Source organism: Oreochromis aureus, linkage group 7 (genome assembly GCF_013358895.1).
Source record: "Oreochromis aureus strain Israel breed Guangdong linkage group 7, ZZ_aureus, whole genome shotgun sequence".
NCBI classification, from domain to species: Eukaryota; Metazoa; Chordata; class Actinopteri; order Cichliformes; family Cichlidae; genus Oreochromis; species Oreochromis aureus.
In genome coordinates, this window is record NC_052948.1 from 56,007,237 (window position 1) to 56,021,621 (window position 14,385).

The window sequence follows — 14,385 nt, forward strand, 5'->3', positions numbered from 1 at the left end:
CAAATGTTTTTTTAACCAAAATGGCAACAATGAAAACGCTAAACTCAAACCTTCAAAAGGGGCTCCAACTTGTATTGTATACCGTCTATTGAAAATACACTTATCCCAATGCCCAGTTTGATTTAATTGGTCATTCTTGGGCAATGTCTTGATGCATTCTCAATCATCCAGGAAAGTAAATCTCCAAAAGTTGAATCTGTTCATCTGGATGTAGCGTTTTGTGGGAGAAATGTTTCGTCACTCATCCAAGTGACTTCTTCAGTCTCAGCTGACTGCAGGTTTCCCCAAACCTTATAAACAGTACATTTGCATAATGACTGAAACCAGCCCACTGAAGGAACAATGGGCTGTGAGGTCAGTTCCTTAATCATAATTATGCAAATTCCCATGACCATTGATCAACAATCACTGACCAAAACCCACTGATCAAAGAACACTGATCAATGGCCATGAGTACCATTCACAGAGAGTTGGGGAATGGCTGCAATCACAGCATTGTAAGATGGCGAAAGATGTACCCTTAGGCCCCCTCCTCGATTCAGAGATGGTCTTTCCCTTTTCACGTAAATGGCCTAGACACCGGGTCTCTGTGGCTTTTAAACCCCAAAATACGCTGCGCCAAAAACTGGTCCACCCCAAGGATCGGGTCCCCCGACACAAACAGAGTAACATAGTGTACGCTGTTAAGTGCCAGGAGGATTGCCAGGATTTATACATCAGGAAACCAAACAACCTCTAGCCGAAGCGGATGGCACAACACAGAAGAGCAACCTCATCAGGCCAGGACTCTGCAGTTTATTTACACCTACAGGCCAGTGGACACTCTTTCAACGATGAGGATGTACACATCCTGGACAGGGAAGAACGCTGGTTTGAGCGCCGGAGTCAAGGAGGCCATTTACGTGAAAAGGGAAAGACCATCTCTGAATCGAGGAGGGGCCTAAGGGTACATCTTTCGCCATCTTACAATGCTGTGATTGCAGCCATTCCCCAACTCTCTGTGAATGGTACTCATGGCCATTGATCAGTGTTCTTTGATCAGTGGGTTTTGGTCAGTGATTGTTGATCAATGGTCATGGGAATTTGCATAATTATGATTAAGGAACTGACCTCACAGCCCATTGTTCCTTCAGTGGGCTGGTTTCAGTCATTATGCAAATGTACTGTTTATAAGGTTTGGGGAAACCTGCAGTCAGCTGAGACTGAAGAAGTCACTTGGATGAGTGACGAAACGTTTCTCCCACAAAACGCTACGTCCAGATGAACAGATTCAACTTTTGGAGATTCTTGGGCAATGTGTTTATGCAAATAACCAGTGCTAAAGGTTTTCTATTGCTTTCCATTGTATGACTAACAGAAAATCTTAGAAAAACAAGTGTTTTCAACTTTTTCAACTGAGAAGGCGAGCTCATGGTAGGATTTGACCTTCCCCTCAAAAATGAAATGCAATAATGAACTCACTCCACCACTGGCAAGATGCTATCTGAAGCCATATCAGTATTTGAGTCATGAAGTTTGTGTTGGAGTCTGTTGCTGGCTGTTGGTAAATAGTCGGATATTATTAGCTAGAGCCAAACAAGTCCATAGATAATTATGATACCGTTTAGGAGCAGTGTATTCTATGGGGGAGTGACCCTGTTTAGCATAAACCTTTACTTTTAGAACTGTGTAAACTTAACACACACACACAAAAAGCTACAAAATGAGAAAAATTCCAAAAGCATAATAGGGGCGCTTTAAAAAAAGGTGCTATGTACTGGAAGGAAATTCAAATTAACTGTATATATAAATAAATATATGTGTTCTTTAAGCTGAGTTGGCATTAAAAATAAGCCAATAATAACCTTACAGAAAAACGTAATTTTAAGGCAAGAATACCAAAATATTCTTGCATGATACTTTTTGTTTCCATTATCATACTTAACATGTGGACAAGTTGCATTAAAACCTCAGACAATACAGTCATCTGTAGACAATTTGCAGCACTCACAATGTGCAGAAGTGTTTGTTAATGTATGAAAATCCCCAGTCAAATTTTGGGAAGTCCTTTATGAATGTACAGGTATCTTCCACCAATAAAAAAAACAAACAAAAAACAATTTAATCATTAAATACAAAATACTCCAGCCAGTGATTTGTGCTATAGTTTCAAATGCTGGTCTGTAGAGTCAATGCCTGTGTACTGTTGCATTCTTGATACTCATAATAGTGTTCACATTTGGAGAGTGTTCCTACGTACACCATAACACTGTACTCAGCAGCAGGACACTTCAGAGCAACTGATACACAAAAAACACCATAACACACACAAAGAAGTTGAAGAAAACTGAGCCGAGCTACAGCAAATAAAGAGAAAGAGGCTGGACTGGAAGTTTGACTCAGTTGTTCTCGAACAGAGAAAGCAGATCATCACTGCTGTTGTTGGGAAGGTCCGGAGGGCCCAGATAGGACAGCAGCTCATCTGGGTTGGTCAGCTCAGGAAGAAGCTTGATGACAGATAATTAAGGAAAAAAAACAGACACTTAAAATGTTTTAAAAATTAAATAAACACTGAAAGTTTGAGATATAGAAATCTTATTAAAACTGTATTCAAATCTTTATATACACAAACAACAACCAAACTTCTTGTTTTCCCCACGCTTTCTGTGGATCGTGTTCATATTTCTGTTCCTTTATGGGAAACGTTTTGCTACAGTATGTTTATACGTTTTTTTCTGATTTCTTTACTATTTTTTTTTTAACTGAAAATTTAGTACGACATCAACAGGCCTCTACTCACATCTAGCGCATGATCTGTCCCCTCTCCTACAGGCAGTCCCGGGCCGCTCAGACCAAAGGTGCCTTCGCTCTGTCCGAGGGAATTCTGGGTATTGGTGCTCCGCTGTGGCAGAGGGCTGCCAGTGTCACACAGACTCGGGTTACTGTGCACACCTGAGCCATGCTGCTGGAGGATGTTATGAGAGTGGTCAACTTGTCCAGAATGACCCGTCTGACAGGAAAAAGAAAAAAAAAAGGAAACAAGAAGGGAATGCTTATTTTACAGTATCACATGGACAACATTATTCACCACAAATAATAGTGTGCAAGAACAATTTACTGAGGCCTTTACTTCAGAGGTTGAAGGTAAGAAGTTTCTGGCAGCAAAAGGAGGGCAGCTGCTTTGAAAAAACAAAGCAGCTGCAAGTGACAGGATTTGTTTTAGTGGCCGGTGACTACAAGTGTGAGCAAACATGTTTGTTGATGACAGCCAAGCGCAGAGAAGCATGATTTCAAGCTAGATGCCAGGAATAAAAAGATCATTATTCATGAGTCAAACCAAAACAAATAAATAACAATCAATCAACTAACCAATCAAAAAGGCAAATACTCTTATAGCTAGATAATATCTTTTAAAATATTGAGGGTAAACTTTACATTTTGTCTATTTTGCCAAGCACTTTCATGACCATGAAAGGTGTGCATTATTTTGAAGTGTAAAATCGGAAGACTGCTCTCCAAAAATAAAGAACATTAAAATTTTACAAAACACTCTTTTTCTCACTTTTAATGAAGCAGTGAGAGAGCAGTGAGTTACCCAGGAGCTCTAAGAGACCATAAAAGACTTACCTTGTGCATTTCTAGCTTTATATACTGAAATTTACCATAACAGTTCTGCCTATTTAACAGTTCATAATAATCCTCATTTATCTTATATTGGGGCTTGGTGCAGACCTCAGTTCATTCTCTATGTGAACAAAAGCCATTTTAGCCCATTAAGGACATGCTCCCTTTAAGCCCACATTATTTCCGACGGGCTGCCCTTTGTTAACAGAAGCTTATAAAACAAGTGGGTGGGGCTTCTGTGCTCACTGCCAGACTGTGTGGGTGAGAAAAAACAGTGCACAATATCCACTCAGTGACATCCTATTATAGCACTCATTGGTTAGGTTAGCTGTTTACTCCTTTCATAATCTAAATCAGGAGTGTCAAACATAAGGCCCAGGGTCAGAACTGGCCCGACAAAGACTCAAATCTGCCCCACAGAACGGCTTTAGAAAATCTAAAGGAGGGTATCAAGTGTGGACTTTTAACTGTATTTTTATATCTTAAGTCAGACTTCCAGTAGCTTCTAGTAGCTACCCCTAAGATAAACTACTATGTGTGTTTCTTCGAGTAATGGACTGCATCAATTAGGGTTACATAAACAACAGTACATACATACAGTATATAAGAAGGCCTTTGACTGTGGTGCATTTATTCTGGTTTATCACTGAAGTCTACTTAGCCATCAAAGGAAAAGACCTGAGGAAACTGAGCCTAATCCTCATTGCTGTGGCCATAGGGTCCCTGTTTTTTCCTGCCCGTTTATTTTCTTATATAATAAGTGGGTATTAAAGATATCCAACCTGCTCAGACTGATAAGGGAGTGGAGGCGGTGGTCCAGAAGGTGCATACTCTCCTAGTATTGGGGTCCCAGGAGTGTTGGGGAAATCTGTAAATCCTGGCTGGTTGGAGAATCCCTGATTCCCTACAACAAAAATAATAGCAAACATTATTTCCATTGACCAAATAAAAACAGACCAGTAGAGACTTTTTTTCCCTGTTGCATAATAGTACTCAACGCAACAGTGGAGAGAGAAAACTTCCTGCTGAAGAGTCAAAGAGCATATGTTTATTGTAGTGCTTGTAATATTACTTTGATTACCTCACATCTATCTTCTATGCTTATATAAAGTTTGTGCAATGATGCAGTGCACAATATATATCATGAGTTACAAGTGGGGATAGCATGGAAACCATGGAAACGTAATTTTCTGGACATTTCTGACCAAGCAAACAGTCCTCTTTAAAATGGTATCAATTAATGAAAAAAAATTGTCAAACAAAGTTGCACAGAAATACATTTGTCAGGTTTTTAAATCCATCTGATTAGAATCGGTGGTTCCACATCAGGTCATGGCTCTTGAACCATTTTATAAATCAAAATGAAGTTTTTCTTAAGACCTATTTAAAATCTCAACCAAAAAAAATCTTGACATGAAATGGCTATTTAAGACAGCTTTTTTGGTATACAGCTCTTTAGCAGTGTAATCCCTATAATAATCCCTTACACCACAGGGTAAGGGATTATTGGTATGCTAATGGACCGGTGTGGTAAAGTGAATCTCTCTGAATTTGGGAAAGCGTTTCACATCAAGTAATTTTGTGTTTTTGCATCAGTAAAAAAAGACTGTGGAACAAAGTAAAACAAGAAATACAGAAAAGACAACAGATGCTAACATACAAATATGACCACAGGATACAAAAAAATAGGGACGGTAACTAAACCAAAATTACATCTATCCATCTTATAGACCAATCTCCAACCTAGGTGTAAGACATTTTTTACATTTAAAATTTGTATATTAATGTATAGTCATTATTTTTTTTACATTTCAGAATTTTTAATGAGCAAAGGAGGTTAGGGGGGTTAGGATTAGGGGGTTAGTGAATGTGAATAAAATTGAATCAGACTTAAAAAAAAACAAAACGTAACAAACAAACATCACTATATTTTATTTATGTTAGTTATAACTTCCTCTCTTCAAATTCTAACAACAACAAAAAAAAAACCTCTTTCATACCTGGCCGACTGTACTCTGGGGTGTTTCTGCCTCCTGCATTCAGACTTTGGTAAGGGGATGATGCTGGGCCCAGAGCAGCAATCATTTCCATCACATTTGGTAAGACCATGTGACTTGGACTGACTGTGCGACAGCGTTTGAGGACTGGTCCATCAGGCTCCTCTTTTATGTGAAGGTCAGGTTTAACAGGCACCGGCCTCCAACCACATACTGGGTCTATAGTGATCTCCTCATAGTCTGAACTGAGGAAGGGAGGCAGGGGTGAGACATGAAAATTGAGGGGAAAAAAAAATAAATAAAAAATAAATAAATAAATGAATAAATCGTGAGGCTTTTATCAAATTCTGTTCAATTCTAATATCATGTCTCCATAATTCATTAATTGCAGTTTTACTTACAGTGGCTTGCAAAAGTATTCGGCCCCCTTGAACTTTTCCACATTTTGTCGCATTACAGCCACAAACATGAATCAATTTTATTGGAATTCCATGTGAAAGACCAATACAAAGTGGTGTACACGTGAGAAGTGGAACGAAAATCATACATGATTCCAAACATTTTTTACAAATAAATAACTGAAAAGTTGGGTGTGCGTAATTATTCAGCCCCCTGAGTCAATACTTTGTAGAACCACCTTTTGCTGCAATTACAGCTGCCAGTCTTTTAGGGTATGTCTCTACCAGCTTTGCACATCTAGAGACTGAAATCCTTGCCCATTCTTCTTTGCAAAACAGCTCCACAACTGCCCTGTGACGGCCTCAGAGGTTGTCTAAGAGAATATTGGGAGCAACAACACCATGAAGTCCAAAGAACACACCAGACAGGTCAGGGATAAAGTTATTGAGAAATTTATAGCAGGCTTAGGCTACAAAAAGATTTCCCAAGCCTTGAACATCCCACGGAGCACTGTTCAAGCCATCATTCAGAAATGGAAGGAGTATGGCACAACTGTAAAACTACCAAGACAAGGCCGTCCACCTAAACTCACAGGCCGAACAAGGAGAGCACTGATCAGAAATGCATCCAAGAGGCCCATGGCGACTCTGGACGAGCTGCAGAGATCTACAGCTCAGGTGGGGGAATCTATCCATAGGACAACTATTAGTCGTGCACTGCACAAAGTTGGCCTTTATGGAAGAGTGGCACGAAGAAAGCCATTGTTAAAAGAAAACCATAAGAAGTCCCGTTTGCAGTTTGCCACAAGCCATGTGGGGGACACAGCAAACATGTGGAAGAAGGTGCTCTGGTCAGATGAGACCAAAATGGAACTTTTTGGCCAAAATGCAAAACGCTATGTGTGGCGGAAAACTAACACTGCACATCACTCTGAACACACCATCCCCACTGTCAAATATGGTAGTGGCAGCATCATGCTCTGGGGGTGCTTCTCTTCAGCAGGGACAGGGAAGCTGGTCAGAGTTGATGGGAAGATGGATGGAGCCAAATACAGGGCAATCTTGGAAGAAAACCTCTTGGAGTCTGCAAAAGACTTGAGACTGGGGCGGAGGTTCACCTTCCAGCAGGACAGCGACCCGAAACATAAAGCCAGGGCAACAATGGAATGGTTTAAAACAAAACATATCCATGTGTTAGAATGGCCCAGTCAAAGTCCAGATCTAAATCCAATCGAGAATCTGTGGTAAGATCTGAAAACTGCTGTTCAAACGCTGTCCATCTAATCTGACTGAGCTGGAGCTGTTTTGCAAAGAAGAATGGGCAAGAATTTCAGTCTCTAGATGTGCAAAGCTGGTAGAGACATAGCCTAAAAGACTGGCAGCTGTAATTGCAGCAAAAGGTGGTTCTACAAAGTATTGACTCAGGGGGCTGAATAATTACGCACACCCAACTTTTCAGTTATTTATTTGTAAAAAATGTTTGGAATCATGTATGATTTTCGTTCCACTTCTCACGTGTGCACCACTTTGTATTGTTCTTTCACGTGCAATTCCAATAAAATTGATTCATGTTTGTGGCTGTAATGCGACAAAATGTGGAAAAGTTCAAGGGGGCCAAATACTTTTGCAAGCCACTGTATATAGCACCAGTTCCCAACAACAGTCATTTGAAGGGATTTTATATTATGATGAGCTTTCAATATTAAAGAGAGAACCCAAACAATCTGATGATTCCCAATTAACAACACTGGGGTGATGAATGGAAACTAATGCTCCTGTTTTTTTTTTTGGTTTTGTTTTTTTGTTTTTTTTTGTAGACCCATCACTTGTTGTCCTCCGCTTGTTCTGTTTCCTCATGTTTTTTTAAGAACACACCACAGCATGTTAAGAAATGCCAATAATAGCTATTTCTGCTAATAGCACTTTTGGAAGCCTATTGTCAGTGAAACAAAAATTTTTCATGTCTGTTAAACTATGTTATCTTTGGCATTTCTCATAAATTCAACTAAAATGGGAACTAATTAAGTGCGTTTGCAATGGTCTGCTATTAAAGTGCCTAAAGATGCTATTTAAAACTAGTTCTTGGATTAGTTTTCTGTTATGTGTAGAGACAAGACTAGTTCATTTCTTGAGTTGAGTGCCTTTTTTATGCTTGAATGATTCAAAAGGTCAGAGTTAAGTTGTTCAACAAACAAAAAATAGTCCTCTGAAAATGGTCAGGTACAGACTCGGCAAAAAGTAAGTGAAAAAGCAAAACTTTTAAAGACCTGAAAGACTAGAGAATTATTGCTCAAAAATAACTGAAAGCAAAATATAAAGAAATTAAAGGGGACTCAACATTTTTGTACAGTCCTGTGTACATATTGCATTATTGTGAAAATTTTTCTTTTTAACCACAAAAATGTGGTGAATTGAAAATCTGATACCAAGCTCTTTAGATAAGATGGCGGTTTATCATTTTTCAGGATTATGGCAAATAAAGAAATACTGAAAACTTTGTTTTTGTTAAAAATGACAGCAGTACAGAAGTGAGTATATCAATTAAATTCAATTTCATTTTACTTGTATGTATCAACAGAAGTCGCCTCAGGTGCTTTATATTGTAAAGACTGTAGAGACATACACACAAAGCACCAACAATCAAACTATCACCTTGGAGCAAGCACTTGGGACAGTGGGAAGGAAACACTCCCTTTTAACAGGAAGAAACCTCTGGCAGAACCAGGCTTGGGGAGTAGCAAGCATCTGTCATGACTGCTTGGGGGTGAATATCATGACCCACTGGGTCATGAATTTCCTGAATTTCCCCTCCCTTTCTGTGTTCTCAGCCAGCTGCATCTACCATTGTCTGTATACTCTTACATTTATTACAATTTAAGAAATTTCACTTATTTTGAGATTCTATTATGTAACTATTTACAGTAATAACACTTACTTTTGGATATAGACAAGAATCCCAAGCATATACTGGTCAACCTCCAGTCCTTCTAGCAAAGCTGTTTTACTGTGAACAAGAGGGGGAAACAGCTAGTGAAAACTTTATGCCGATTACTGATTATGAAAAAAAGGCAATAAGTCATTGTTAATGAACTTACTTGCAAACGGGGCATCGCCAGGTCCCTCTTTCACAGTTTAGCTGCAAATAGGACTCCAGATCGAAACACTATAAAAAAGATCAAAGATTTCCATGTTGAAAGAACTCCACTGAATTTATCTGGAGGTATAAGTAATAAGTGCACACATGACGTTACCTGTATGTGCCTGCAGTCATGGCCTCTGGCTGGCAGCTGGATTCGTTTGAATGTGATGGGGCATTTGAGAGAAACTTTAATAGCTGTCTGCTCCACTCCATCCTCCCCATTTAGACCAGGGGTTCCAGGAATGGTGCCACTGCTGAAATTTCTTTTTACTGAAACAAAATGACCATAAAAATGAAAAAGATGACTACCCGAGTGCTCCTAGAACTGCTTTGAGGAGAAAACTCTACAGCCAAAATAGACAAAGATTTTTCTGTATCAATGTTGATGTGAAGACTGTTTGTGCCGTGTTGATCCCCTTGCAAAGTTTCTTTCAATAAATCCCCAAATCAGTTTGCTTTCAATGGTCAATTTTTATTTTCCACAACAGGAAGTCTACAAAGTCAGCTCCTTCATTCTGTATTCTCTGTAGCTTAGAAGATAGAATGGGTCATTTACTAATCGAATGCTTTGTGGTTCGATCCCTGACTATGCTAGTTTGCATGCCAAATATCCTTGAGGAGGCTGCTAATCCCAAAGCTGCTATTTGATGCATCCATCAGAGTATGAATGTTAGATAGAAAGCACTTACATAGAAAAAAGTGCTTGTATGAATGGTTGAATGAGACATGTTGTACAAAGTGCTTTGAGTGCTCAGTAGTGCTATACAAGTACCAGTCCATTTGCCAATTGCTACTTTTCACCAATACTGAATACAATAAGGAATTCAGTTCATAAACTATCATCCTCTATAGTGTTCAATGATTATCATTATCATATATCTAGAGTTTAAATCTTTATTGTCTCTCCATTTTTCAAATCTGTTTCCTTGCCTATCCCGCATACTTTTAAAAAACCAAGATGGCTATGGTAAAACTGTTCAACTCGAGGCTTAGTAACAGAACTTTGCTAATCAATATGCGACCTCACAGAGGCTATGGTCATCTTTTATATTTAGCCCGTGCTGCATACACACTATACCAAGTTGTACAGGGCTTTCTAAATCACTGAATAGCTGCACAGCGTGGTAAAATGTTAAGTGGAAACCAGTGGGCCCTGCTGTAGCTGATGAGGTTGATAACTCACTCTTTGTAATGCAGTGCTCGGCCGGCAGCAGTCTCTTCTTCATCAGACCCTGCAGAACAGACCTGACAGATGGCCGGTGCACCAACTGTAGCACAAACAGGTGGGACTGGGGACAAAGAGACATAGGGGGCAAACTGGAGTTCAAAATGAGGTTAATTCATTAGTTCAATGTAATGTACTGTAATAAATTTTCTACATTTCCGTGACTGAGTCAGGAAACAGTCACATCGAGTGACTTACACAGCAGCATGCTGTCACTGTGATCTGTACAGTGTTGCGCCCTGGCTGACACACTTGCTTTAGATACAAGGGCTTGTGGGAGGTTTTGTTGTCACCTCTTTCAATGGACAGAGGAGTTGCATTAACACTGACCTGATGAAAATGAAGAAGAGAGAAGAAGAGAAAACGTCAACAAAATCCTGGCAAATTGTGTTTAAGATCTCTTCTAAAGGTGGTAAGTAAAGTTGAAATGTGGGGACAGTTACCTCTTCAAAATGTTATCTCAAGAACTGTTTATAATTAGTCACAGGAAACCAAAACCAATAAATACAAAACATATCCAGCTTTCTCAGCTATCTCTAGTATAGACCACTGAGTTTTAGACCATCAGTGTGATGACATTTTTTAATCCAAACTTTTTTCCCCTTTCATAGCCATTCAAATGCCTCTTTAAGGGTTCAGACTTGGCTTTAGGTTTAAAGTAACAATGAGGTTCAGGGTCAGAGTTTAGTGTTTAGTCTAATGGTTAAACCTAGGAATAACAGACATATGAATGCACTGATAATAAATGTCCATACAAAAAGCCAAACAAACATACCTGTGTGTATATTGACGTCCACAAATATATAACAGATATGGATGCTTACTTGCACAGAGGCAGGCCAGTTAGTGTTCATTTGTCTGTCTTCGTGGTGGTAACACTTAAACTGCAGCTCTAAATCTGGCCTGTGGAGGGAGACACAAAACAGCTGTCAGGGGAAAAGACTGGGTGGGGTTATCAGACATTCTTCATTTGTTTTCTTTCTGCTGTTTTAAATTGCTCAGGAAGAGAGCAATTTATTTTCATATCACAGCACAGTGTCCCTCAAATATTTTCAAAAAGAAAAAATAACATTTTTTCTTTTTTTCTGTCATATCCTGGTACAATGGTGGATGATGATATTAAATGTGGTCAGTGTATGTACAAGTAATCTATGTAAGCCAAAGCTCAGGCTTCAAACTGTTCCAAACACTGTTTCTCACTTTGTTCTGCTCTCGTCATGTGACTGCAGTGTTGTTCTTTATACCTCATCATTAGTGTTTTGTAGACAGAGTCTCGCAGGTGGAAGGCATGGTTGCTGACAGCCAAGTTGTGCTCCAGTCTGAAAGGCTCCAACACTACACCATCTCGTACAGGGAAAGTCAGACGCAGGTCGTCACTGGGGTTACCTTGAATGGAAAGTTGCAGTTTCTGATGCATCAGTGAATTTAAGGTCTATGTGGTGCCTTGACAGACAACTGAGGCAAGAGGTTGTGATCCATTTGAAGAATTTTTCAAGTAAAAAAGACACTTTTGTTTATGCTTAATTTTATCCTGACAGGAGTCTGAAATAAAACAAAAGTAACTGTACCTTTTTAGATGAATAATAAAAACCTCTGACCTGTATGTGTTCTCATTTACATTTTTTTGTGATCAGTTGTTCTTTCGTGGATACAATGTTTATGACTCAATCAATTTTTAATTAAACATTTTGATGTTTGTTTGTTTTCTCAATTGTTAATTATTCTTCTTCTCTGTTATCAACACCGTGAGAGCTGAGGTAGAGGCAAGTTTTCAGTGCCATTCGTCAGTAAGATTAAGGAAATGCTACAGAGCCTAAATTCAAGTAATTTGTTATTTGCAGTCAAGCTTCATCTATATATCATCTTTAGCAGTGTACTTTCTCTGTGGCAGCTGAGTCTCACCTGTAAGGGGCTGCTGGGTGTTGATGTTGGCTTTGGTTTCTGTTGTAAGGTAGGGGGGTTTGGTTTCCTGGCCTGGAGAAAGGTAGGGAGGTATGGAGGTCCCCGGTGTCATTGGAGGGGTAGGATTCCCTCCCATTGGCGAGGTGGGATACCCAGGAAGCACTCCACCCCGAACTGGCTGAGAGACGAGGATGAGCAATATTTAGAGCATCAAACCTAACTAAAAAATAAAAACTATATTTTTGTATATATAGTGCGTGGATGCATTTGGAAAGTATTTTCAGCACTTGACTTGTTCCACATTTTGTCACGTTACAACCTTACTACTAAATGGATTAAATTGGTTTTTCAACTCTCTACATGCACAGCCCTATGTAATTTAAGCACATGTTGTTCTTTAATTTATGTTCTTTAACTTAAGGGGATTAGAAAAGTGCAAAAAGCATCCAGGACAGAAATAACTGCATTACACTACAGAACAGAACTTCGGCTCTTTGTAAGTACCTGTACAGACAGCATGCTAACACTAAGCTAGCCAAGAACCCTGAGTAATATTAAAGCTGACTGAATTCTAACCTCAGCAGCCAGACGCTGAATTTCAACAGGCAACAAAAGCAGTGATGAGCAGTCAGGCTGCAGCCTGAATACCTTTCTACCTGTTCATGTTTCTACAGTAGAATCACTGCGGTGACTGCTTTGAAGTCTCTTTGTGCTGGTTTTCATCTTTACTTTATACTGTTAGCTAGTGTAAATACTGAGAGAAAAATCATGTGTGTCCTCATTAGGATAGGGATTTGTGTTAGTGTGTGGGACTGTAGCCTATAGATTCATATTGTTAAATTATGTTAATTATGAGACAGTGATTTTCAGATAATTTTACAGAGAACCATGAAAGTAATGTAACGAGTAGTGTCACAAATTACTTTCTTCAGTGTGTAATTAAGTAACTACTGCATTACTTAAAAAAATTTATTTTTGTAATATGTGTAATACATTTTTGGAGTAACGACCCCAACACCGATCATAACAAACAGGTGCAACACCTCCATCACGCACCAGTGTGTGAATGTGTGCGTGAATGGGTGAATGACTGGGTATGTAAAGCGCTTTGGGGTCCTTAGGGACCATAAAGGCGCTATATAAATACAGGCCATTTACCATTTACAAAAATTTGACAGTATGCAAATAATTACATGACTGTAATGACTTTCATATGTTGTTCTTAAATCAGAGTTGGTGAGAACCTAATGCGAACTGACAAGGAATCGAATCTAAAAGTGATATCGATAATGGAATTAAAACTGCTAAATTCTTATCAAATTATATGATGCCCCATGATGAACATTAGCAGTAGAAACAAGCTTCTGCTTTACAATCCTTACACAGTGCTGCAACCAAACATCACGACTTCAACGTATAATGAATCAAAAACAGAATGAATTAAATTCAAACATTAAAAAATACTTAAACTTTTAATTTTGAGATATTCAAATCTTCATAAAATATAGGAAGCCATAAAATTTTAGTATAACAAAGCTAAGAGAAACTGAGCTTAAAGTCTTCAGTGTTGACAGCATGGGGTGAGTGCATGGAGGACTTACCCCGTTCACTGCAGCCTGTGTGAAGGCATTGTATCCTCCTGGTCCTCCAGTTGCCATGCTGCCCTGACCATTGAAAGGCTCTGACTGAAGACCACAGAAACCAAACATGACATTGAGTACCCAGGTATGTGGACACAAAGATGTGGAGAAAACACATCTGCAATTAATGCAATACTTTTGTTAAACCCCTTGGATGAAAGGTGAGAGTCGGCACTTCACTCACATTGTAATTATAGGGCCCAAGCACAAAATTGTGAAGGCCCTAATGTATCTACTCTGTGAAACGAATAGAATATTTAAAGGCCTAAAGATACTCAAAAACCAATTCAATTTTGCACATGCAAACTGGTGAAAATGTCTGTATTTTACTGGTTTTGGACATGGACAGAGCAAAATGACTCAGTAGTGACCCCTAAAAAAATTGCAAAGAAATAAGCCCACAGGTTGTGTTTCACATACATTAAATTTGAAATTTGGCAGACATGTAGCATCTGTAGACGCACAAAAAATCCGCTAGGAG

General features: G+C 39.1%; 1 protein-coding gene across 9 annotated transcripts in view; it reads right to left on the bottom strand.

Annotated features, from left to right (window-relative positions):
* Positions 1 to 2,029: 2,029 nt before the first annotated feature.
* Positions 2,030 to 14,385, bottom strand: part of zmiz2 (zinc finger, MIZ-type containing 2) — a 33,286-nt gene continuing 20,930 nt past the window's right edge. For 8 of the 9 annotated variants that reach the window (XM_039615196.1, XM_039615194.1, XM_031732978.2 and 5 more), the window contains 13 exons: positions 13,866 to 13,949; positions 12,265 to 12,442; positions 11,607 to 11,748; positions 11,187 to 11,265; positions 10,561 to 10,692; positions 10,321 to 10,426; positions 9,250 to 9,407; positions 9,094 to 9,161; positions 8,934 to 9,002; positions 5,604 to 5,845; positions 4,386 to 4,507; positions 2,780 to 2,989; positions 2,030 to 2,486 (listed from right to left, as the gene is read on the bottom strand). In XM_039615196.1, the coding sequence (XP_039471130.1) occupies positions 2,379 to 2,486; positions 2,780 to 2,989; positions 4,386 to 4,507; positions 5,604 to 5,845; positions 8,934 to 9,002; positions 9,094 to 9,161; positions 9,250 to 9,407; positions 10,321 to 10,426; positions 10,561 to 10,692; positions 11,187 to 11,265; positions 11,607 to 11,748; positions 12,265 to 12,442; positions 13,866 to 13,949 (1,698 nt within the window). In that variant the 3' untranslated portion in view covers positions 2,030 to 2,378. Of the gene's footprint in view, positions 2,495 to 2,779; positions 2,990 to 4,385; positions 4,508 to 5,603; positions 5,846 to 8,933; positions 9,003 to 9,093; positions 9,162 to 9,249; positions 9,408 to 10,320; positions 10,427 to 10,560; positions 10,693 to 11,186; positions 11,266 to 11,606; positions 11,749 to 12,264; positions 12,443 to 13,865; positions 13,950 to 14,385 lie in introns of all 9 variants that reach the window. The other variant, XM_039615191.1, reaches the window with a different exon arrangement.